The sequence below is a fragment of the Phacochoerus africanus genome, chromosome 4 (assembly GCF_016906955.1).
Source record: "Phacochoerus africanus isolate WHEZ1 chromosome 4, ROS_Pafr_v1, whole genome shotgun sequence".
Lineage (NCBI taxonomy): Eukaryota > Metazoa > Chordata > Mammalia > Artiodactyla > Suidae > Phacochoerus > Phacochoerus africanus.
The window spans coordinates 80,588,625-80,611,215 of NC_062547.1; the positions used below are offsets into that span (position 1 = coordinate 80,588,625).

General features: G+C 57.0%; 1 protein-coding gene across 2 annotated transcripts; it reads left to right on the forward strand.

The window, feature by feature from the left end:
* The first annotated feature begins 7,266 nt into the window (after positions 1-7,266).
* On the forward strand, positions 7,267-22,399 carry DBN1 (drebrin 1). Of its 2 annotated transcripts, XM_047777986.1 has the most exons (15): positions 7,267-7,514; positions 12,056-12,111; positions 12,721-12,833; positions 12,993-13,067; positions 13,145-13,291; positions 13,433-13,510; positions 13,777-13,928; positions 14,014-14,077; positions 18,156-18,215; positions 18,311-18,434; positions 19,223-19,360; positions 19,696-19,866; positions 20,260-20,975; positions 21,278-21,377; positions 21,529-22,399. In XM_047777986.1, the coding sequence occupies exons 1-15, from the start codon at positions 7,429-7,431 to the stop codon at positions 21,597-21,599; spliced, it is 2,151 nt and encodes a 716-aa protein (XP_047633942.1). In that variant the 5' UTR covers positions 7,267-7,428; the 3' UTR covers positions 21,600-22,399. The 2 variants fall into 2 exon arrangements, with proteins under 2 accessions (XP_047633942.1, XP_047633941.1); XM_047777985.1 differs by lacking the exon at positions 19,223-19,360 and having other exon boundaries at positions 7,269-7,514.
* Positions 22,400-22,591: the final 192 nt, after the last annotated feature.

The following is a 22,591-nucleotide window of genomic DNA, read 5'->3' on the forward strand; positions in this document are numbered from 1 at the left end:
GAAAGCTTAGGAGGCCTGATCAAGGTCATGCGGCCACTGAGCCACAAGCCACGCAGGAAGCCAGGCCCAAAGCTGGGTGCACCATCCTGGCACTGGCTGGCCCTGAGTGCCATGCTCCAGGAACACCCCTCAGAAGCTCACTTCTGGGAGTTTCCTTTGTTGTTCAGCAGGCTAAGAACCCAACTAGCATCCACAAGGATTCAGGTTCCATCCCTGGCCTTGCTCAGTGGGTTAAGGATCCAGCATTGCTGCAAGCTGCGGTGCAGGTCGCAGGAGTGGCTCAGTTTTGGTGTTGCTGTGGCTGTGGTGTAGGCTGGCAGCTGCAGCTCCAATTCGACCCCTAGCCTGGGAACTTCCATATGCGGCCCTAAAAAGAAGCTCTCTTCTGCCTGTTACCTCAACACTTGGAGGCTCTGTTTGTGGCCCCCTCTTTCTCTGGGGCCTCTTGTTTCCTCCTGGTGCCCTCCACTACTCCAGGGGGACTGTTATTTCTCGTCTTCCAAGCTTGGACTGGAGAGGAACCGAGGAGAGTTCCCAGACTAGGCCAGGACAATGCAGTGTGCGCAAGGCCGCCTGCCCTCGGGCTCCCTGGCATGAGGACCTTCAGCACGTCTGAAATTGTTGGCAGTCTCAACAGGTGCTTGGGCCTAAGCCCTTTAAGAGAAGAGAAGGGCCTCTCTGTTGTGTTTGTCTCAAGGACCCCTGGAGCATGAGGGCAGGGCTTCCTGGTCATTTTCTTGATGTCTTGCCCGAGCCTAGGATGGTGCCCAGCACATGGTGAATGCCAGGCTGAATGAGGTGGCTGTGAGATAGTTAAGAGACAAATTCAGGGAGCAGCTGAAGACTCAAGTCCAGGTTCACCTTGGGTTCAACTGGGGCAGATCCAGGGCAGTTATCACAGATGGTCATCATTGATTCCCAGAGAGGGGCCCAGGCAGGTCACATCAGAGGTAAAGCAGGTAGGATGTGGTTCTCTCTCAACCTAGACCTCCCTGGCATATTAAATGTATAATACCTTTCATTTCCACAAAGCAAAGTACTCTTTCCCACTTCTCTTGAACCATGAAACCCTCTCAGTCCATCCTTGGTTTCCATGGATACGAGCAAGCAAGAGCACAGGGGCGGAGGGTGAGTGCTGCTAGGAACCAACTGTGGGGAGCCTTCTGGGGGCAGCCCTGGGAATGCTGAGCTCTGGCCAGATCTGCTAGTTTACCAACAGCATCCAGAGATTCAGATTTTTATGTGAAATCTGGTTTTTCAATATTGGCAACTGAGTTAGATTTTTTTAAAAAATCCTATTTCACAAAAAATATTAAACATGGACCAAATCCAGTGTGAAGATGGCCAGGACCCCAGCATGGAAAAGAGACAAAGGGTGGGGATGCAGCAACATCACAGCACAAGGCAGAGAAAGCAGAAGGGGCAGCCAGAAGCAGAGCACCACAGCCTCCCGAGAGAGCTCAGGGCAGGGAAGCCCGGGTGGGGCAGGAGTGTTTCCAGAAGTCACTACGCATGTCAACCAGGCAGATAAGGCCAAGGAACCCCTGTGGCATTTTGCAACAAGGGGCTGTTGGCCAGACCAGATTAGCAGAGAGCTGGGGCCCCTGCCAGGCTTGGAGGATCAAGGGGGAGAGTGTAGAGAGAGTGTAGACAGCTTAAGAGGCCTGGCCATGGTGGGCCCAGAGGACCACTAGCAGCTGTGGTCAGCTGAGCAGCCAAGAGGGATGGAGGAGGCAGATGGGAGGCTCCTGCCTGGGGAAAGTAGTTGAAGAAGTTGGAAGGTGGATAAAGAGAGTAGAGGGAAGGGCAGAGAGTGGGGGATTGAATCCCAGAAAAGCAGAGCTGGCCTAGACGGGAGTAAAACAAGCATGGGGACATGCTCTGAGTGGCCATCTCTCTGCTGAGAACCACAGAGAGCAATTGCTTAGATAGCATTTAATCATCAAAACACACTCGGAGTTCCCATTGTGGCACAGTGGGCTAAGAATCTGACTGCACGGAGTTCCCGTCATGGCACAGCAGAAACGAATCTGACTAGAAACCATGTGGTGGCGGGTTTGATCCCTGGCCTCACTCAGTGGGTTAAGGATCCTGCATTGCCGTGAGCTCAGTGTAGGTCGAAGACACTGGCGTGGCTGTGGCTGTGGCTGTGGTGTAGGCCGGCAACTGTAGCTTTAATAAGACCCCTAGCCTGGGAATCTCCATATGCTGCAGGTGCAGCCCTCAAAAGACAAAAGACAAAAAGAAAAAAAAAAGAATTTGACTGCAGGAATTCCTGTGGTAGCTCAGCCAGTAATGAACCCGACTAGTGTCCATGAGGATGCAAGGTCCATCCCCGGCCTCACTCAGTGGGTTAAGGAACTGACGTTGCAATGAGCTGTGGTGTAGGTCACAGACACAGCTCAGATCTGGCACTGCTGTAGCTGTGGCATAGGCCAGCAGCTATACAGCTCCCATTTGACCCCTAACCTGAGAACTTCCATATGCTGCAGATGCAGCTCTAAAAATGCAAACAAAAAGAAAAGAAAAATGGAGTTCCCGTCGTGGCACAGTGGTTAACGAATCCGACTAGGAACCATGAGGTTGCGGGTTCGGTCCCTGCCCTTGCTCAGTGGGTTAACGATCCGGCGTTGCCGTGAGCTGTGGTGTAGGTTGCAGACGCGGCTCGGATCCTGCGTTGCTATGGTTCTGGCGTAGGCCGGTGGCTACAGCTCCGATTCAACCCCTAGCCTGGGAACCTCCATATGCCGCGGGAGCGGCCCAAGAAATAGCAACAACAACAATAACAACAACAACAACAACAAAAAAAAAAGAAAAGAAAAAAAAAAGAATCTGACTACAGTGGCTCTGGTCCCTGTGGAGGTTCAGGTTTGATCCCCAGCCACAGGATCCAGGATTGCCAAAACCATGGCTCAGATTCAACCCCGGCCTGGGAATTTCCCTATGCTGAGTGTGCAGCCATTAAAAAAAAAAAAAAAAAAAGGTGCTTAAGAGAGATGTCATTAAGAGATGGCATTCAGATGAGAGATCTGAGGGTCAAAGAGGGAAAGTGACCTGTCCAGAGCCACCTAGCTGGAATGGCCTGAGTCTGCTGCTCCAAGGATTAAAGGCCAAGGCACTCGCCACTGCACCCCGGCAATGAGCCGGCAATGAACAAGGATCACCGTGTTCCCAAGCTTGGGCATGAGGCTACGTGAGTGGAGGGTGAGGGTACTGGGAAATGTCTCTGTACCAGGCAGGCGAGGCCATTAGCGCTCTTGGAGCATGCAGTCTCCCCAGCCGAGGGGGCAGAGCCCATGCCAGGGGGCTGAGTGGGCAACTGGAGGTATAGCAGGCTGGGAGGGGCTTTTTCCAGCTCAGAGCGGCTTGAGCTCCTTTGAAGTCAGCAGGGAGACAGGCGGTGGAGTACAGGGTACACACAGGCAGGAACTGGATTCCGCTGCTGCCTTCTCAGCGCTGGGCCCCACATGGCCTTGGAACACTCGTGAGGTACACAGGGTCCTGCTCCCAGAGGGGAGCTGAGCTTGGGGGCTAAAGGGCCTGGCCCCGTTGCACACAGGGAGCAGCAGCTGTGGCTGGCAGTCCAACCTGAGTTGGCCTGAGTCCCAAGCCAAACCTGAGAGTAGAAGAAAGGTTTCTCCTCAGCTGGGGCCTAAAGGTTTGGGGGCAGCCCTAGGGGTCCAGAGGCTGCAGTGGGGCAAGAAGCAGCTTGCTGGGAGCCTGTGGAGAACTCAGGAGGCTGGGCCAGCGCTGGGAGACTGTGCAGTGTGGAAATGCCCAGGAGGGTCCCAGGACCAGCCTGGGTTCTCCTGCTTAGGGGCCAGGGGCACTAGAAGGTTTCACCCATGTCTCTTGCCAATGACAAAGATGACCACTACTTAGGGACTAGGTCTACTGGGAAGGGCTCTTTCAGGTGTAATTCAAACTCATTTAGCAAAAACGGGTAATTTGTCTCATTTAACTGAAAAGGTTAATGGCTTCAGACATGGCCAGATCCAGTACCCATGGGTGTGACAGTGGTATCCGGAGTCTCTGAGCAGCACGTGTTCTCTCTCTTTCTCTGCACCCCCCCCCCCCCGCCTCCCAAGCAATCCCTTTCTCTCTCCATCTCTCAGTTCTGCTTTTCTTAGTGCTGGCTTTATTCTCTCTCTATTATCAGGAAAAATGCCCCTCAGCCAGCTTCAAACCCACATCCTGCCAGCTCAGCTGCCCCACTGGAGACGTTTTTTTTCCCCTGTCTTTTTAGGGCTGCATCTGCCACATATGGAGGTTCTCAGGCTAGGGGTCGAATCAAAGCTGTAGCTGCTGGCCTACACTACAGTTCATGGCAACACCAGATCCTTAACCCACTGAGTGAGGCCGGGGACCGAACCCTCATCCTCATAGATACTAGTCAGGTTCGTTAACCACTGAGCCACAAGGGGAACTCCTAGATATTGTTTTAAATCCTCAAACAGACCCATGAGCTAGGTACCATCATTATCATCCCCATTTTATAGTTAGAGATGAAACAAGAAAGGCCAAGCAGTCTAAGGTCACATGGGTAGCAAGGTGAGAGCAGGGCTAATGTGGTGAAAGTGGCTCCTCCCTGCCCCAGTTCCCTGGTGCCAGGGGCAAGACCTGGGAAGTGCTATGAACACTGTAAAGATGAGGGGGCACCTTTTGAAAGTGTGCTTGCTAGGAACTTGCAGAGGCAGGGTGAGGGCAGAGAAGACTCCAGCAGCTGGTGCTGAAAGAGTCCTGAAACCTATGTGTCAGCCTTGAAGCCTTCCCTGAGAGGAACACAGAGCAGGAAGGTGGGTGTGGGAGGGAGGAGGTTGGGGCTTCTAGAAGGAAGAGGAAGGGGTTCTCTCACTCTCCAAGCCTTCATCCACACTTGCATTTCACTCTCACGATATTATCAAAGAGGAAATTCGGAGAGGGAAAGCATTTTACCCAAGGTCACACAGCAAGTGACCAGCTTCTGGATATGAATCCTCCCTCTCTCTTGGCTCTTCCAATTTGAGGACCCAGAAGCCATTGGACCAAGCTCCCTCTTTGGGGTGGGGTGGGGGGCTCAAGATCTAGGGTTGGGAGAGACTTGAAGGGTGATCAGTGCTGGGTAGACATGAAAGCCTGGGAGGGCCTCCAAGGACACACCCAGCACCCACCACCAAGGCTGAGCATGTGGGTTTCAGGGGCAACAGGCGGCTGATGGGAGGCAGGGTTGCAGAGGAGAAAGTGATCGGTGGTTGCCCTGCTCCCAACAGTTGACAAAACCCAAGACCACAACAGGGGCAATGAATTTGGCACTGTAGAGGTCACTGGTGCCTTTGGCTAGAGCAGTGCCAGGGCCAGTGCAGGAAGGTCAAGACAGATTATAGATAGACAAATTATGGGATAATGAGGATGTGGAGGGGTGACGGGCAAGAAGACCAGAAGGAGTGGGCTTTTGGGGGAATGCCAGCAGGGAACCTTCTTGCTGCCCTGAAAATAGAGAAAACTGGGCATGGGGCATATGGGGACTCTCTGCACTATCTTTGTAATTTTTCTGTGAATTTCAAACTGTTCTAAAATTAAAAGTTTATTTAAAAATATAGATGGCAAAGAGGTAAGAGTGGGTGTGGCTGGAGTCTGTAGGTGGCTGGGGGAGGCAGGAATTTGAGGAAAGGAGAGCGTGCAGGTAGGGCTTCTGCTGTTTGGATGTGAAATTGAGTGAGCTGGGGAGGGGGCTTTGGGTGGAGAGGTTCTGAGCTGGGATAAGTCAAAGGAAGCAGGAAGGGACTGAGGCCTGAAATCCTTCTCCCAGGTACCCTGGGAGAAGCCCCACTGTGGGGGTCTCCTCTCTCCCCAGAATCTTAGTGACTCTGCCTGTGACCTGCTCCAAGTGGGAGCCACGAAGAAACTGCCAGGGCCAGGGGTCCATGGGCATAATGGGTGCAGAGAGTTCTCCAGGCAGGGGCCTGTGATGTGTCTTAAGAGCTTTTTCCTACACCCAAACACTGTGACCCACTGCTGGAAACCAATGCACAATGCCCTCCTTCTCTTGACACAGCTGGTTACCCAACTCAGAACTCAGAGACCCAGCCCAACCACCTTCCAGATTGGACCAGGAGTTTTCTCAGGTTCTGTCACCTCCTTTGAGAAGATGGGGTGGAAGACCTTGTAGCTGATGGTAAAGGCTTCTGAGAGCTGCAGAGGGTTTCGGGGTCTCAGCTCAGATGGGAGCGGAGATGCTACAGGAGGCTCTGGCAGCCCCATTTCCCTGCAGAGGACTCTTCTGAGGCCCCAGTGTTGCCTGTGCTCAGAGCTTTGGGAAATAAAGGTGTCAGGAGGCTGGCCCTGGAGTGTCCTTGGAGGAGCCCTGCCCTGGGAATCTGGGGTTAGATGCTACTTCTGGAACTCGGAACCAACTTGGGATTCCTCTGGGAGGGCTGAGGCTTGGGAGGGAAGGCAAAGGATTTCCTGGGCTGGCCCCATCTGAGAGGGCTCAGGGGGTGGCTGGTAAGAGAGGGGTGCACAGCATAGGGTGGGGCAAGGAAACGGTAGAGGTTGGGAGTGCTGAGGTAAGAAACTGGGTTGCAGCTGGGAATGGTTTAGGAGGTAAGGATGGAGAGATGTGGTTAGGGACAGGGATCAGAATGGGAACAGCATAGGCTAGACGGAGGAGGGTCCGGCTAGGGATGGGGTCTGATGAATGGGTAAGGGGTGTGTGTCTAGCACTGGGTTGGGAGTGGGGCTGAAGCTGGGAGGGGAAAGAAATGGTCTGGATTTGGGGTGGAGATGAAGAGGGCAGCGGACAGTGATGAGGATTGATTAGGAACGGGCCTTTCAGAGGTGGGGATGGGCTGCAGATGAAATGGGTTAGGGCTGGGAGGTTGGGATGGACCAGGTGTGGGGACGAGGCTGGAGTAGAGATCAATTAAGGATGGAATGGGGCTGGGCCGGATTGGAATGGAGTGGATTTGGGACCGAAGCTGGGCCTGCACAAGGGGTTGGTGAGGTGGGGACGGGCTGCGTTTGCGTCTGGGGGAAAGGGGTGAGGGCCTCAGGCGGGCTGGAAACACCCTAGGTGAGAGTTTGGGACGTGGGAAGGACAGCCCCCGGGCGCAGAGGAGTAGAGCCGCCCCGGCGAGGCGCGCAGGGGCTACGGGCAAGGGGCGTGGGGGCGCCCGGGGCAGGCCGGGAAGGGGGGGCGGGCCTCCCCCTGGGCTGGGCCGGGGCGGCGCTAGGACCGAGCGCGCGGAGGGAGCGAGCCGGGCGGAGCCAGCGCCCCCCGCCCCCCGCCGGCCGGCTCCCCTCCCCCGGCCGCTGGCTCGCTCAGCTCGCAACGCTGCAGAGGCTCTGAGGCGGCAGCGGCGGCGCGGCGACTCCCTCTTTCCCTCCCTCCTTCTCCGTCCGTCCGTCCGTCCGTGCGTCTGTCCGTTCGGCTTCGGTCCGGCCCGCAGCATGGCCGGCGTCAGCTTCAGCGGCCACCGCCTGGAGCTGCTGGCGGCTTACGAGGAGGTGATTCGGGAGGAGAGCTCGGCCGACTGGTGAGCCCCCCGCCCCCGCCCCCCAGCCCCTTTGTCCCCGCGCTGCCGCCGCCGCCGCGCCTTTGTTTCCACCCGGCCCCGCCGCCCTGCAGCCGGGAGGGAGGGGGAGACCCCGAAATGGTGCAGCGGCCCGGGAGGGCTGGGGAGGGGCTGCCTTTGTGCGCGCCGGGGGAGGGGCCAGGCGGGGCACCGGCCGCCCCGAGCGCCCAGAGGCGGCCCCAGCCGCGCGGTGGGAGCGGTGGCCGGACGCGAGCTGGGGAGACGCAGGGTCCAGATGTGTGGTCCGGGGCCTCCTGGCCCTTCAGGAGCCCATCCCCCGCCCCCTTCCCTCCGCCCCGGACCCGGGGGACAGGTGTGCACCGGGCGGCCAAGGGCACCTTCGCCACCTTCGAGCGGGCAAGGACCGGGCAGGGACGGGGCGGGGACCAGCTATGAGAGCGAGTGCAGTCTGCCCGGCCCAGCCCGGCCCGGCCAGAGCACAAAGGAAAGCCAGGGCGGGGGGAGGAGCAGAGCGGGCTGGGGGCCGGGGCGCCCCGCCCACCGGGGGGCCTCTCAGAGTTGGGGTGTGATGGAAAGACGTTCATTGCCACATAGCCACCGCCAAGTGACTCCTGTTCCCTCAGGGGTCGAGGAGTCAGGGATCCACAGCCCGATGGGGATTGCAGGGACCAGGCGGCTGGGTTGGGACATGCCAAAGGGACTGAACTGCCTGCCTAGGGAACCAGGTGGGGTTCCCGCGAGGAAGACCCCAGGGGCACTAATGTGGAGGGAGTTCCTGGAGAAGGATGAGGGGGTGAGTAGATCCACTGAGCCATAACCCAGTGGCCCAGTGGCAAGGGGCTCTCAGCTTTCTGCTGGGGGAGGAGCTGGCCTGCCTTCTCCCCCTCGTGCCAGCTGTTGTCTCCCACTGGGCTATGGGAGGGGATAGACCACCTGCTCAGGGGATGGAGTCCTCAGTGTGGCAGGAAAGCCGAGGGGTTCCTCATTGCCCCATTCAGAAATCATCAGCCTCCCAAAATACTCTTCTCCTGGGGAAGGTGCCCATTCTGTTCCCTAGGCTTCTTCTCATGGCAGGCAGGAAACTGAGTCACAGAGTGAAGGCAGGTCTCAGGGACCTCACTTGGGCTGGCCCCACTCTCATGCTGAGAGGGCAGTAGGGTAGGGACATTGACCTGGGGGCTGGAGGAGGGGACAAGATGGCCAGGCGTCCATGCCACGCTACTGCAGCACTGGCGGGAGGCCAGGCCCGGAGGGATGGACTCAGGAGACAAGCAAGCTCTCGTGTCTTGCGGGTCAGTCACAGGAGAGGCCAGCACAGGCTAAGCGGGCAGGCGGCCCACCCGTTGTCCCAGCGCTGCCCCAGGGAGACTGAGATCATGGGAGGAGTTCAGGGCAAGTGGCCGGCTTGGCCTGGTGGAGGAGCTCGCCTTGGGATATGGGCTGTGCCTCTCTCAAGCTCACTTCAGAAGGCCCTCCTCTCCAGTCTTGGGGGGCTGCCTGCCACCACCCAATTTCCCCCTACCCTCCCCAAATCAGAGCTCCCACAACCACTCCTGGCCCACATCCTGCTCAGCAGAGTCCTGGGCTCCCACCCCACAGCAGCATCCATGTGGCCAAAGCCAATTATTCATCACTCGCGTGCGTCACCCCCCCCCAATCTGGGTTGTGTGTGGGACACACACAGATGTACACATGCACCCTCGCACATACACACATTTGCTCACTCCCAAGGGCCCAGATAAACATTTGGTAGAAAAGATGTGAGGATCATCCTGCAGAATAGGGCACTAGTGCCCCCAGCACAGAGCCAGGGGTACAGTGGGGTCTCAAGACTCAGGGGCAGACCCTGTACTCAGGCTGGAGGAGGGCATCTTGGGTAAAATTGCTCTCTGGACAGAGGCGGCTTGGCCCTGCCCTCCCTTCCCTTGCCTCTGAAGGGATAGATGGCTCATAGATGCCATGGCCTCAGAAATGGACCATTGCCCTGGTGCTGGGAGCAGGGGCTCCAGGAAGTCAGGTTGTGTAGTGAGAAGAACTAGTATCCTGGATGTGACCCTACTCACTGCGTGACCACACACAGCTCTCTGCTCCTCTCTGGTCCTCCTGAAAAGGGGGTTGGGTGCAGCCATATCTGGGATACCCAAGACCCTTCCAGTTCTGACATCCTGAGTGCAATTGTCCTGAGGAATCCACCTGCCCAGAGCCCCCCCCCATCCTCAGCTGACCCCCAGGATCTCCCTGGGGCTACTACATTCCAGCTCCCACCTCACCCCAGTCCAATTTGGCCCAGATGGTTTCTCAGAGTTTGTGTCACTATTGCAAACACCTGCTGGTATTGCTCTGTGCTCTGTGTTGAGAGACTGAGACCTCCACAAAGCTCACGGTCTAGGGCAGTGTCTGTCTCTGGGGGTTGGAGGTGGTGAGACATGTAGATTCCTGGGCTCCCGCATTCTGATTCCTTGCAGTTTCACCAGCTCCTGCCCACCCAAGGCTTAGGCCACCTCTAGTGAGTTTGAGAAGCACTGGTCTAGGGAGATCCGGGGCAGGTTCAGGATCTCTTCCCATCTCTGCTGGGGTGTGGCAAGTGCTCTAGGGGGCTGTGGCTCAGAGCAGGGCTTCCTGGGGAGCTGGCATTGGGGCCCTGAGGGCATGGGGTGGAGAATCAGGTCTGGCCTTCCTTTGAAGGGAACCACATATGCAAAGGCTCCAGGTTGGGAAAGAGCCAGAACTGTGCTGGGAATCAGGGAGCCATCCAGTGTGACCCAAATGTCTGTTGTGGATACAGAGGTCTGGCTAGAAAGGCAGGTGGGGTGGAGCTCAGCATCGAAGTCCTGCTGAAGTCTTTGAACTTAGCTGTGGTTTTTACCAGGTGAGGGCCAAAGCTGCAGGAGGGAAGAGTGGCTGGGAGTAAAGAATGGAAGGGGCAGGACAGGTGTTCCTGGGAGGAGCCAGGGTTCCTTGGAGAGCCTGGGAGAGGCTGACAAGTCACCCCAGGGAGGTGTGACGGCCAGACAGTGTCTGGGACCCAGAATCTTGAAGCTCTGCCTCAGTTTCTCATCTCTGGGATGGAGAGGGGCAGACCCTGCTTCTCTGAGGGCCCTTTGTTCTGCGTGGCGGGTGAGGGTGGCTGGACAGGTGGTGGGACAGCTGTGTTGAGAAGCAGCTGCCAGGGCTGGAGCTCAGGCAACAGTTGGAGCAGGAGCTCCCGGCCCCACAGCCCACCTGTGTCCCTTTTAAGAGGGAGGGATCCTGAAAAGGAGGAGTCTGGGGGGCCATTTATCTCCCGCAGTGACTTGTGCTGACCTCATGGGGCTGGGCCTGATACAGGCCCTCCTTCCTCCCTCCTTCCTCTTTCCTTTCCTCCCTCCTCCCTCCCTCTGTCTCCTCCCGCTTTCCTTCCCTCCCCCTTGTCTTCCTCTCTCCCCGCTCCTACATTTTCTCTTCATCCCTTCACTTCCGTCCTTGTCTTGCCTTCTCTTTCTGCCTCCTGTCCCTGTCACTCACCGTCTTTCCCATCTGCATCTCTCCAGTGCTCCTGCCTCCTCTCCTAGCCCCCTGCCTCTGCAGTAGGGAGAGGGGAGCTTGGGGGAGGGGCTGAGCCTTCTGCAGCCCTGAAACTTGGCCTTTCTTCCTGCCTCAAGCCTGTCCCCCAAGTGGGTCCTGGGGGGGAGGTGTCGCTGTCTTCCCTTCTGTGTAATGGATGCTGTGTCCCTGTGGCCTGTGGAGAAGAAGCTAGGGAGGAGGAGGAAGGAGGAAGGCTGCTAGGTCAGCTGAGAGGGAAGGAGACCAGTGGTCCCAGGAGGCCAGAGCCTTAGCCAGGGCGGAGGCGGCCTAGGGCTGGAAGGCCAGGAGAGCACAGCCCCCCAGGGGCCAGAGTCCAGGCCAGAGTGACCATGGTGACCTCATCCCCATTTCAGAGAGGCGGAGATTGAGGCTGAGGGCGTGTCCCCAGGGTCCTTTGTGTTCTGGTGAATGCAGCTGGGGTGGGCCAGTCAAGTGCCAATTGCTGGGTTGCCATGGTTACCAGGGGATGCCCAGAGCTTTGCAGCACCAGGTTCTCTCTCCCCGCCCCCCACTGTGGGGGGAGGGGCGATGGGTACTGAGGCACGCGCCAGGTAGGTTCCTGGCAACGGCCAATGGGGGATGAGGAGCTGTAGCCAGGGAACGGTAACCAAGGAACCGTCGCCTTGGAATCTCCATCTCACACCGCTGGTTGGATTGCAGGCTGCTAGGGCCAAGGCTCTGAGGATGCCATGCATGGGCTCGCTGGAAGTGAGGGATTGGGCAGCAGTTTCTCCCCTATTGCCTACCCGCCACCTGACCTGGCCTTCCTCCATCAGATCCCCAGGCTGTCCCCCACTGGGTTCCAGCCAGAAACAGTGCTTAGCCTTGTTGTCATGGAGACAAGGCTCAAGTGCTGGGCCAGAACCCCCCTCCTGTCCTGCCCCCTCTGTGTCCCTCCTACCCCCTAGAGCTATCTCCACCCAAAATTGGCTGCCTGGGCCCTGACAGTTCTCCGAGCCACCCCTCCCTCTCCCCAGGGCTCTGTACACATATGAGGATGGCTCAGATGACCTCAAGCTTGCAGCATCAGGAGGTAAGAATTCCAGCCATTCCTTTGCCTTCCTCTCCGCCCCCCTCCTCCGGTTGTTTTCTCCCCCACCCGGTTGTTTTCTTCCCCACCCGGCTGGCTCCAGGCCACCTCCCTGCCTGCGTCCGGCAGACCCACACTTGTCTGGCGTGAATGTCCGTCCTCCCATCATCCTGAAGATCCCCAGGGAGGGAGGAAGGGAGCCTTGTTTCCTGTTTGATTATGAGAAGACTGAGCCTCAGAGAGGGAGAGTCACTTGCCCAGAGTCACTCAGCTCGGCAGCAAGGGGCCTGGCAGGGATGGCCCAGATCACCTCACTTTCTCCAGAGCCCAAAAAAGGCTTTAATTTATCTCATCCACTGGGTGTTAGCACCACGTGAGACTTGATGTGTGAAGAACAAACACTTTCTCAGTCCTTCTTCAAGGTCCTGGGGGATTCAGAGGCAAAGCTCACACCTGCCTGCTGCCTCTTTCACACCAACACAGAACTCTGGGTCTTCCTGATCTCTGGTGGTGCCTTGGGGGCCTGTGAGAGGAGTCTTTGCTTAGGGTTCCAGGCCCTTCGTGGGGGAGGGGCTCAGGGGATGGGGCCTGATACCCTCCTGATTCCCCCAGATGGGGGCTTGCAGGAGCTCTCGGGCCACTTCGAGAACCAGAAGGTGATGTATGGCTTCTGCAGCGTCAAGGACTCCCAGGCTGCTCTGCCGAAATATGTGCTCATCAACTGGGTATGCAGCTGTGGGCTAGGGAATGGTTGTCCTCCACCCCATTACACCCCCTGATACTGCTGGAAAGAACCCCACTTGCCCCAGGAGGAGAGCCCGGGGCCTCAGCCTGCCACCAGCTCTTGTCCTTTCCCAACCCTCTCTTTTCTGGGTACTTTGCAGGTTGGTGAAGACGTGCCCGATGCCCGCAAATGCGCTTGTGCCAGCCACGTGGCGAAGGTGGCCGAGTTCTTCCAGGTACGAGTGCGGCCGGGGCTGGTGGGATGGTGGCAGGAGGGAACTCTGCTGCCATAACACGCCTTTTCCTGCTGCAGGGTGTGGACGTGATCGTGAACGCCAGCAGTGTGGAAGACATAGATGCGGGCGCCATTGGGCAGCGTCTCTCCAACGGGCTGGCTCGGCTCTCCAGCCCCGTGCTCCACCGACTGCGGCTACGCGAGGATGAGAACGCTGAGCCAGTGGTCAGTGAGCACCCGGGGCAAGCTGGCCCTGCCTAGGGCTCTTCCACCCAGTCCCCCTCAGTCTTTACCCTTTGCTCACGAGGGGGCTCCTGAGAACTCGGCTTGTGGGCTGCGCTCACACCTGGCTGCTTGACTCTGCAGGGCACCACCTATCAGAAGACGGACGCAGCTGTGGAGATGAAGCGGATTAACCGGGAGCAGTTCTGGGAGCAGGCCAAGGTGTGGACTCTGACCCCGGGGTGCAGGCTGAGCTGCCTGACTGCCCTGACCCCTTGGGGTAGCTCTGGCTTCTCTCCCTAAGTCCCTCCCTTCAGCAGCATGTCTGCATCCCTCATGCTTCCCCCGAGTGAAAGGATGAGCCCTTTTGGCCTTCCGCCCATGGGGCTCACCCCTGAGTCCTCAGAACCCTGGGCTGGGGATGGGGGGGGGGCAGGGGGCGCTGCCCAGGCTCAGGGCCTGCACTGCCTTGGCACGGGGGGCTGCAGAAGGAGGAAGAGCTGAGGAAGGAGGAGGAGCGGAAGAAGGCCCTGGATGAGAGGCTCAGGTTCGAGCAAGAGCGGATGGAGCAGGAGCGGCAGGAACAGGAGGAGCGGGAGCGGCGTTACCGGGAGCGTGAGCAGCAGATTGAAGAGCACAGGTGTGTCCAGCCCCGCCCAGGGCCCCGGGGCCCCAGCCTGTGTGCATGCCCGCCCTAAAGGGGTTCCCATGTCTTGTCATTCCAGGAGGAAACAGCAGACTTTAGAAGCAGAGGAGGCCAAGAGGCGGTTGCAGGAGCAGTCTATCTTTGTAAGTTCTTAGCCAGGGCTCCTGTCTCCTGGTCAGGGAAGTGAGGATGGTCCCTGTGTTCCTAGGCCTCTTGGTGGGAGGAGGATCAGCATCTTGGGGACAGTGCTGGACATGCTAGGCACCACTGCATGGGCATGGGGCGCCATGCAATGTCAGTGTCAGGCCTGGAACCTGATCGTGCGGGGCTCTGTTTCCTGGCTCTAGAAAGAGACCTCCTTAGAGAAGCTTATGCTCTAGGCTGAAAATCTACTTTGACTCAGACCATCACTGACCAGGCTCTTCCTTCGCCTCCCCGCAGGGCCCGAGGGGCTCAGGGTGGATTAGACATGCTTCCCGCACTTATAAAGCTTGAGGCCTGGTCCCTACACCAGAATGCTTAAGAGCCACTGAATGAATCTGGCCTGGTGCTCTGAGCATCTGTGTACACATATGCATAGTGTCTTCTTCAGAGCAGGCCCTTGTTCCAAGCATGCTGTCTGAACCTCCAAACATTGGGATGGCCTGTAGGGTCATCATGGGTTAACCTTCTCACAATCACATTGGCGTCAAATCTTCATGCTTTAAATTGAATTTTATATGTGAGAACTAGGTAAGGTCATTCAGAGCTGAGAATGGTGCAGTTCAGGACAGGAGATGGGCAGCACTCTTCTGGATTGGGACTTTGATGGTCAGCTGTTGGTCTGTGGGGACTCAAACTCCAGGGTCACACCCACAGGAGGCTGGGAGGAGGGGGTAAGACAGCCCTGCAGGCATCAGGTGGCTGTCATAGGTCATTCCACTCACATTAGCCCCTGGGGGCTGGAGAGGATGTGGTGGATTATAAGCTCCAGCGTCAGTCATTCGTTCAACAAACCCTTACCACCTGCCTTGTGCCGGACATTAGAAACACAGTGGAGAACAAAATAAACAAGGCCCTTTTAGAATTGATTGGTGAATTAGTGTGTTTGTAATTGTGGCAAAATGTGCACAACATAAAATGTGCACTTTTAAGCATTTTTAAGTGTATAGTTTTGTAGCATTAAGTGTGCTTTTATTGTACAACCATCACCACAGTATCTCCAGATTTTTTTTCATCATCCCATACTGAACCTCTGTACCCATTAAACACTAATTCCGCATTGACCCCTCCCCCAGCCCCTGGCAACTGCTCTGCTTTCTGTCTCTATTAATATGACTACTCTTAAGTACTTCGTGTGAGTGGAATCATGCAACTATTTTACCTTTTGTGACTGGCTTATTTTACAGCATAATATCTTCAAGGTTCATCCATGTGTCAGAATGTCTTTCCTTTTGAAAGCTATTAATATTCCGCTGTATATGTATACCAGATTTTGTCTACCCATTCAGAGCAAGGGCTTTTTGAAAAAACTTATTGTTGTGAAGAATTTCACACACACACACACATACACGCACGCACACACGCACGCACGCAAGTAGAACAGTACAGTGAACTCCTTGAACTGATTCCTCATCACCAGTTACCAGTATTTCAGGCAAAGGCCTAAGGTCTTATATCATTATCTTATAGTGTCATCTGGCCCTTCAAGTATGGCTCCTGTGACAGTGACCGTAGGTGTTCTAGCAGGTCCTTGTGGTGACCTAACAACTTCAGGTCCTTTAAAGAAGTTCTCACGTGAGAAACTTTGGGAATGTAGAATCTTAAAATGCTTTATCTTGGCTTAAGGAGCTATTGACCTTTCTTTGTTCTGATAAGAATTGCATTCCTTGGGACTTCCCTGGTGGCCCAGGGACTAGGACATTGTGCTTTCACTGCTGCAGCCCAGGTTCAGTCCCTTTATGGGAATTGAGATCCCACACCAGGCCAAAAAGAAAAAAAAAGAATTGCTTTCCTTATCCGAGTTCCCTTTTTACCTGCGCTTCCATTTATCTGAGGATGCTCCGGCCCAGCAATGCTGTAAACCTTTACGGTTAGTGTACTGATGTCCCTTTCATACCCCAGCGCTAATTTGCTTCTGTTCCTTTCGCAGTGTTGGTAGTTAAGGCTTTTGTGTGGTAAGCTGCCTCTGGTCCTTTTTCGTTTGTCTTTTTGTGTTTTAGGGCTGCACTGTGGCATATGGAGGTTCCCAGGCTAGGGGTCAAATTGGAGCTGCAGCTGCTGGCCTACACCACAGCCACAGCCACACCAACACCAGATCTGAGCCACATCTGCAACCTACACCACAGCTCATGGCAGTGCTAGATCCATAACCCACTGAGCAAGGCCAGGGGTTGAACCCGTGTCCTCAGAATTCCCGTCGTGGCACAGTGGAAACAAATCCGACTAGGAACCATGAGGTTGGGGGTTCGATCCCTGGCTTCGCTCAGTGGGTTAAGGATCTGGCATTGCTGTGGCTGTGGTGTAGGCTGGCAGCTGTAGCTCCAATTGGACCCCTAGCCTGGGAATCTCCACATGCCACGGGTGCAGCCTTAAAACCGAAAAAAAAAAAAAAAAGGAACCTTTGTTCTCGTGGATGCTAGTCAGATTTGTTTCCATTGAGCCATGACAGGAACTTCTGGTCCTTTTTTGAACGAGGCAGAGGAACCTAGTGAAGTCATACTAGGCTGGGGCAAAGGCTGGTGGGATGTACATTTTTGGGGATGGCAAGGAGCCTTACTGAAGACCTTTGGGAAGAGAGAGTGAGGTCAGAGGGAGGAGTTTAGATTCATTCCGAAGACACAAAGTGGTGGTTGGGCTGAAAACCCCCTAGAGGCTTTGGGTGTGGTGAGTTCAACTGAGTCAACAGGTACCATCTGAGGTGGGCTGGCCACTCACACAGGTACATGAGTTCTCATCCTGTATCATCCACAGAGGGTGGGGAGATGATTCAGAAACAGGAAGTTATGACACGGTAATCTGTGGTGTATGCTTGGAACTCCTTATGGGACCCAGAGAAGGAAATGACCTGAAAGGGCCAGGGGATCTCTTCTCCAGGAGGCAGTGCCCAAGCTGAGGTTGGAAGCAGGAAGAGTTGGGCCCGAGGTGGGGGGTGAGGCACGTGGGGAGAGAGATTCATGCCAAGGCACGGAGGTGGGAAATGGTACGTATGTTCTAGGAACTGTGACTACATGGTGCTGAGGACTTTATGTCTGCATCTCACAGGATGTGAGCAAGTGAAGGTGGCAGGGGACTGTTGGGGGAGGTGATGGACTAGATCAGGCAGAGAGGGGAGTATGGGCCAAGCAAGGGGCCCCATCTGTCTTTATTCCCAGGGTTGCAATCTCAAAACAGTGAAGTGGGCAGGTGAGGGGCAGTAGGCAGTGGTGGGGACTGGCGATCCAGACAGCACATGCCCCATATAAGGGCAGCTGCAGTACAGCTGTAGCCTCTGGCTGCTTTGGGGTACACAGGCCCATGTTGCCAGAAGTTCTGGCATTTTAAGAGAAACTGAAATTTTAGTGAGAAACCTGATTTTTTCTTTTTTTTTTCTTCTTTTTAGGGCCGCACTCATGGCATATGTGGGGCATATGGAGGTTCCCAGGCTAGGGGTCTAATCGGAGCTGTTGACCCAGCCTGCACCACAGCCACAGCAACGTGGGATCCGAGCCATCTGTGACCTACACCACAGTTTACGGCAGTGCCGGATCCTTAACCCACTGAGCAAGGCCAGGGATCGAACCCGCAACTTCATGGTTCCTAGTTGGATTCATTAACCTCTGAGCCATGATGGGAACTCGAGAAACCTGATTTTTAAGTGGTGGTGACTAATGTTTTGGAAAGGTCCTTTCAGGGTCTATAGAGAAGAAATGGGGAGAAAGAGAGCAAAGAAGTAGGAGACTAAGGAAGGAACTTTAGTCGTGATATCAGGATCTAGGCAGCAGTCTTGGATTGGGTGTGTGGTTGGCCAGGTGCTGAGGTAGGAGGTTGGAGAAAAGTTAGCTACAAGGTGGGGAGCTCTTCTGGATGGCTTTGGGTGCTCAGGGGCCTCTCTGGACTGGGGATGAGGCGGCTGGAGGCCTTGCAGATGGAGAGAAGGTGCTGTGTGACTGGGTCGTGATGGTGATGCCAGGTTGTGGGGGCTCTAAGAAAGCCAAGAACTGTAGGGATGGGGGCTCAGAATACCATCCCTTTGGTTTCCAGGGTGACCAGCGGGATGAGGAGGAAGAGACCCAGATGAAGAAGTCAGAATCGGAGGTAGAGGTGAGAGCTGGTGGGACGGGGCAGCTGAGTTTGGCACAGCTGCCTCAGTTGGGCCCGGCCTGGCCCTGACTTGGACCTTTTCCTTGTGCCTCCAGGAGGCAGCGGCCATTATTGCCCAGCGACCTGATAACCCACGGGAGTTCTTCAAGCAGCAGGAAAGAGTCGCATCGGCCTCTGCAGGCAGCTGTGATGTGCCCTCACCCTTCAACCACCGACCAGGTAGTCCCAGGTCCCACCCCCACCCAACCCCCACTCCTCAGGTTTTGGCCGTGAACCCCTTTGGAACCTTTCTTGGAAGGGAAGCCTTGCCCGAGGACGCCTTGGAGAAGGCAAGGCCATCGTCAATTGTGCTTCCATCCACTGCCCCCAGGCGGCAGGGCTGAGAAGAGCTCTGGTGGGGTTCACTTTGGGCCTGGGCTGGATAAGGGGTTGTGCTAGAGGCCATCTGGGCAGCTCTGACAGGGGCTAAAGCGTGCACCTCCCCCCCTCCCCCGCCCCGCCGCTGCAGGGAGTGGCCTGGCTGGGGTTGAACTAGGTCTTGTCTGAAGGGCTGTGGGTGCATGTGGGGTGGGCTTTTGCCCCGGCCTTGAGTTTGAGCAGCCAGGAGCCTGTACCCTGGGTTCCTGTTTGGATTCTCCCCATGTGGCTTCTGCGTCTCCCTGAAGCACCCCTCCACTCCCTCTCTGCTGCTCTTGAGTGTTTGCCTCATCCCTGTGCTTGGCTCTGTGCTGGGGTTCCAGGGGTGGGGCAGGCTGTCCCCAGGCGTGTGCTGCCCAGAGGCTGGCTGCGTTGTGGTGTGTCAGGCTCTTTGCTGTGCACAGCTGGTGCTGCTGGGAGTCGTCTGATGGCTTGAGGCTCTGGCCCAGCTTGGCTGAATGTGCGCCCTGGCTGAAGGCAGCTTGAACATCCAGGGCCAGCCCTGGGGGTGGGTGAGGCCTGGGGAAGGGGGTGGGGAGACTGACCCTCTCTTGTCCTCTGTCTCTCTCTCTGTCTGTCTCTCTTGGCAGGTCGTCCGTACTGCCCTTTCATAAAGGCATCGGACAGTGGGCCTTCCTCCTCCTCCTCTTCCTCCTCCTCCCCTCCACGGACTCCCTTTCCCTATATCACCTGTCACCGCACCCCAAACCTCTCTTCCTCCCTCCCATGTAGGTAGCAGCCCCAGGCCTCCATGGGGGGTAAGGAGGGCCCCTCTTCCCAGCAGCCCCCTGCCCTCACTCCCCCAGACTGACCGCTGATCTCTGGTGTTTGTCCCTAGAGCAGGTACCACCTGTCTCTTTCCCCTGGCCCTGAAGGGGCACTGGCCCTTAGGGGCCTGGTTTACAGGGTCTGGAGCTGTGGTCTGGCCCCTCGGGGGCCTGGGGAGCTCCCAGCCCCCACCCAGACTCCAGAGAGGAGGTGCTGGCCAGGCCCCAAGGTGGACAGTCCTGGTTCCACCTGGCTCCTTGGCCCTCACTGACTAGCCTGGGGGTTTGTTCCACAGGCAGCCACCTGGACAGTCACCGGAGGATGGCGCCCACCCCCATCCCTGCCCGGAGCCCATCTGACTCCAGCACGGCCTCTACCCCTGTCGCTGAGCAGATCGAGCGGGCCCTGGATGAGGTCACATCTTCGCAGCCTCCACCACTGCCACCCCCACCCCCACCAGCCCAAGGTGAGTGAGCAGCCATGACCCCTGGGCTGGGAACCCAGATGGCCATAGTAACAACTCCCAGGGATCTGGGCCACCCATCACCCAGACTGCACTGCCCTGAGAATGGTTGTGTGGGGGACCCCTGGTCAGACCTGCCCTCTGTGAACCTCAATGTCTCCCTGGAGTGGGGACTGGGCCTTCCTCTCAGTGCTGCTGAGTGGTTTAAAGACACTAGCAAAGGGGCAGCGGGCGCCAGTGGGTGCTAGAAGGCACTCTGCATGTAAGTCTTAGTGGAGGCCTTCTTTCCTGGAGGTGGCTGATTCCTCAGCCAGGGGGCAGGGAACTGTACTGGTGGCTGCCCAGGGCTCTCATCCTTTGCTGGGAGCTGATCATGTCTCTTTTATGCTTTGTCAGAGACCCAGGAGCCCAGCCCTGGCCTGGATAGTGAAGAGACGAGCAAGGAAGCCAGAGAAGCAGCCCCTCAGGCCTGGGCTGGCCCTGTGGAGGAGCCCCCTCAGGCACCGGAGCCTCCTCAGGGCCAAGGCAGCCCCCCGGAGGACTTGATGTTCATGGTGTCTACAGAGCAGGCCGTCCTGGCCGCCCCTCTAGAGCCTGCCATGGCTGGAGCCTCTGCAGCTGACACCCTGGTAGCTGATGCCATTGAAGCCGACACTGCCGCTGCTGACACCGCTGTTGCCAACACTGTCAGCCCTGCAGCTGCCAGCCTCATTGACCTATGGCCTGGCAATGGGGAGGAGGCCTCTGCACCCCAGGCTGAGCCTAGGGCCCCCACACCACCCTCGGGTGCTGAGGTCCCTCTGGCAGAGGTGCCCCTGCTGGACGAGGTGGCTCAGGAGCCACTGCCACCAGCAGGTGAAGGCAGTGCTAATCTTCTTAATTTTGATGAGCTTCCTGAGCCGCCCGCTACCTTCTGTGACCAAGAGGAGGAAGTAGAAGGGGTGTCGCTGGCTGTCCCTCAGGCTCCAACTCTGCCCTCAGCTCTAGAGGAGCTGGATCTAGAGCCGGATCGGGAGCCAGAGCCGGAGCCGGAGCCGGAGCTGGAGCTGGAGCCAGAGCCAGAGCCCCACCTGCTGACCAATGGCGAGACCACCCAGAAGGAGGGGACCCAGGTGGGGCTGGGGCTTCCTGGTGGGAGGGGCTTGAGCAGGGGGCTAACCCTGCCTTCCTCAGGCTTGCAGCAGTAACCCCGTCCCACTCTGACCCACACTGTAGGGAGTAGGGGGAACAGCTCTAGTTCATTCCCCCTGCCTGGGCCACTCTGTTTTATTCCCAAGGCAGGCATCTGTGTTTCCCTGGCAACCACTGATGGAATCACTGGTTGCTGGGTTGCTGGGGAAACGTGTTCAGACTTGGTAGGTCAGCCCTAGTCCTGCTGGGTGGGGCCCAGTAACATGGGGCTTTTCTCCTGCAGGCCAGTGAGGGGTACTTCAGCCAATCACAGGAGGAGGAGTTTGCCCAATCGGAAGAGCTGTGTGCAAAGGCCCCACCTGTGTTCTACAACAAGCCTCCAGGTAGAACTGGGAATGGGTGGAGCAGGGGTACTGCGTTTGGACAGGCAGCAACCCCTCATACACAGCTGGCACAGCTCCCTGGGGTTAGGGGGTCATGGGCACGGATCTGCTGGGCCACCTCCTTAACTTGTTTCCCTTTCCCACACCATAGAAATCGACATCACTTGCTGGGATGCAGACCCAGTACCAGAAGAGGAGGAGGGCTTCGAGGGTGGCGACTAGCGGTGGTGCCCGTCCTCAGGCTGCCCTCGCCAAGGCCTCACACCTGCGCTGGCCTCTGGCCAGACGGCCCGCAGTGCCTGCACTTGCAGCAGCTCCGCCTGGCACCCTCTGGACTCCGGCCCTGGCCGGGGACTTGGCCGCTTCCCTACCCACAGGGCCCAACTTTTACAGCTTTTCTTTTTTTTTTTAAAGTTGATAGGAGACTTGTACAGTTGACCGGTTTTCCTCCCGTTGGTAGTTGAGACGCTGTTGCAAATTCCATCCCCTTCCTGCCCGGTCCAGATTGTAGATCTTAGTCCTCCCTGGTCACTCAGCTGGCCGGGGTGGAGGCCTCACCCTGCTTTGGGGCCTGTGTGGGGGGATGCTCTGGTGGGAAAATGTTCCCCCCACCTCTTTTCCTAGTTTTCTGTTTCTTGGAAAAATATCACTTTGTATTCTCTGTCCAGGGCTTCAGATATTTTGCACGAATTTTAAAACATGGCAATAAACGGCTCGTGGGCTCTGGTTCCCTGGGACCCCCCCTCCCCACCCTTCTCTTGACCTCCCCACCTGGCCTGAAGGAAGTAGCAGGCCCAGCTGGGGCCCCTCAGCTTCCTGGCCCTTTCCTGCCCCCTCCTGCTGGGCAGGTCCCAAGCTGGAGGCCCTAGGCGTGATTCAGGTCAGGGCTATGGGTGGTCCCTCTTCACCTCCTCCCTCTTTGCTTGGGTTCCTTTTTCACGTTCAGTAACTGTTTTTTGGAAAGCACAAACTTCTGTAACAGGTCGTGCTCATGTCTGTTAATAAAGAAATCCAGATCCCTTCGGGCCTGCTGCTCCGGGCCTCCAGGGGCTGATCCGGGGTGGGCTGCCTGCCCTAACCCCATTCCCAGCTCTTCCCACATCTAAAGCTGCAGGGGGTGCCTTTAATCAAGACCTCATGGGCAAGGAAAGTGGGGTCTGAGGCTCCCGTGGGGGCCAGCCTCTGGTTTGAAGCAGGTTGACCTCAAGTTTAGT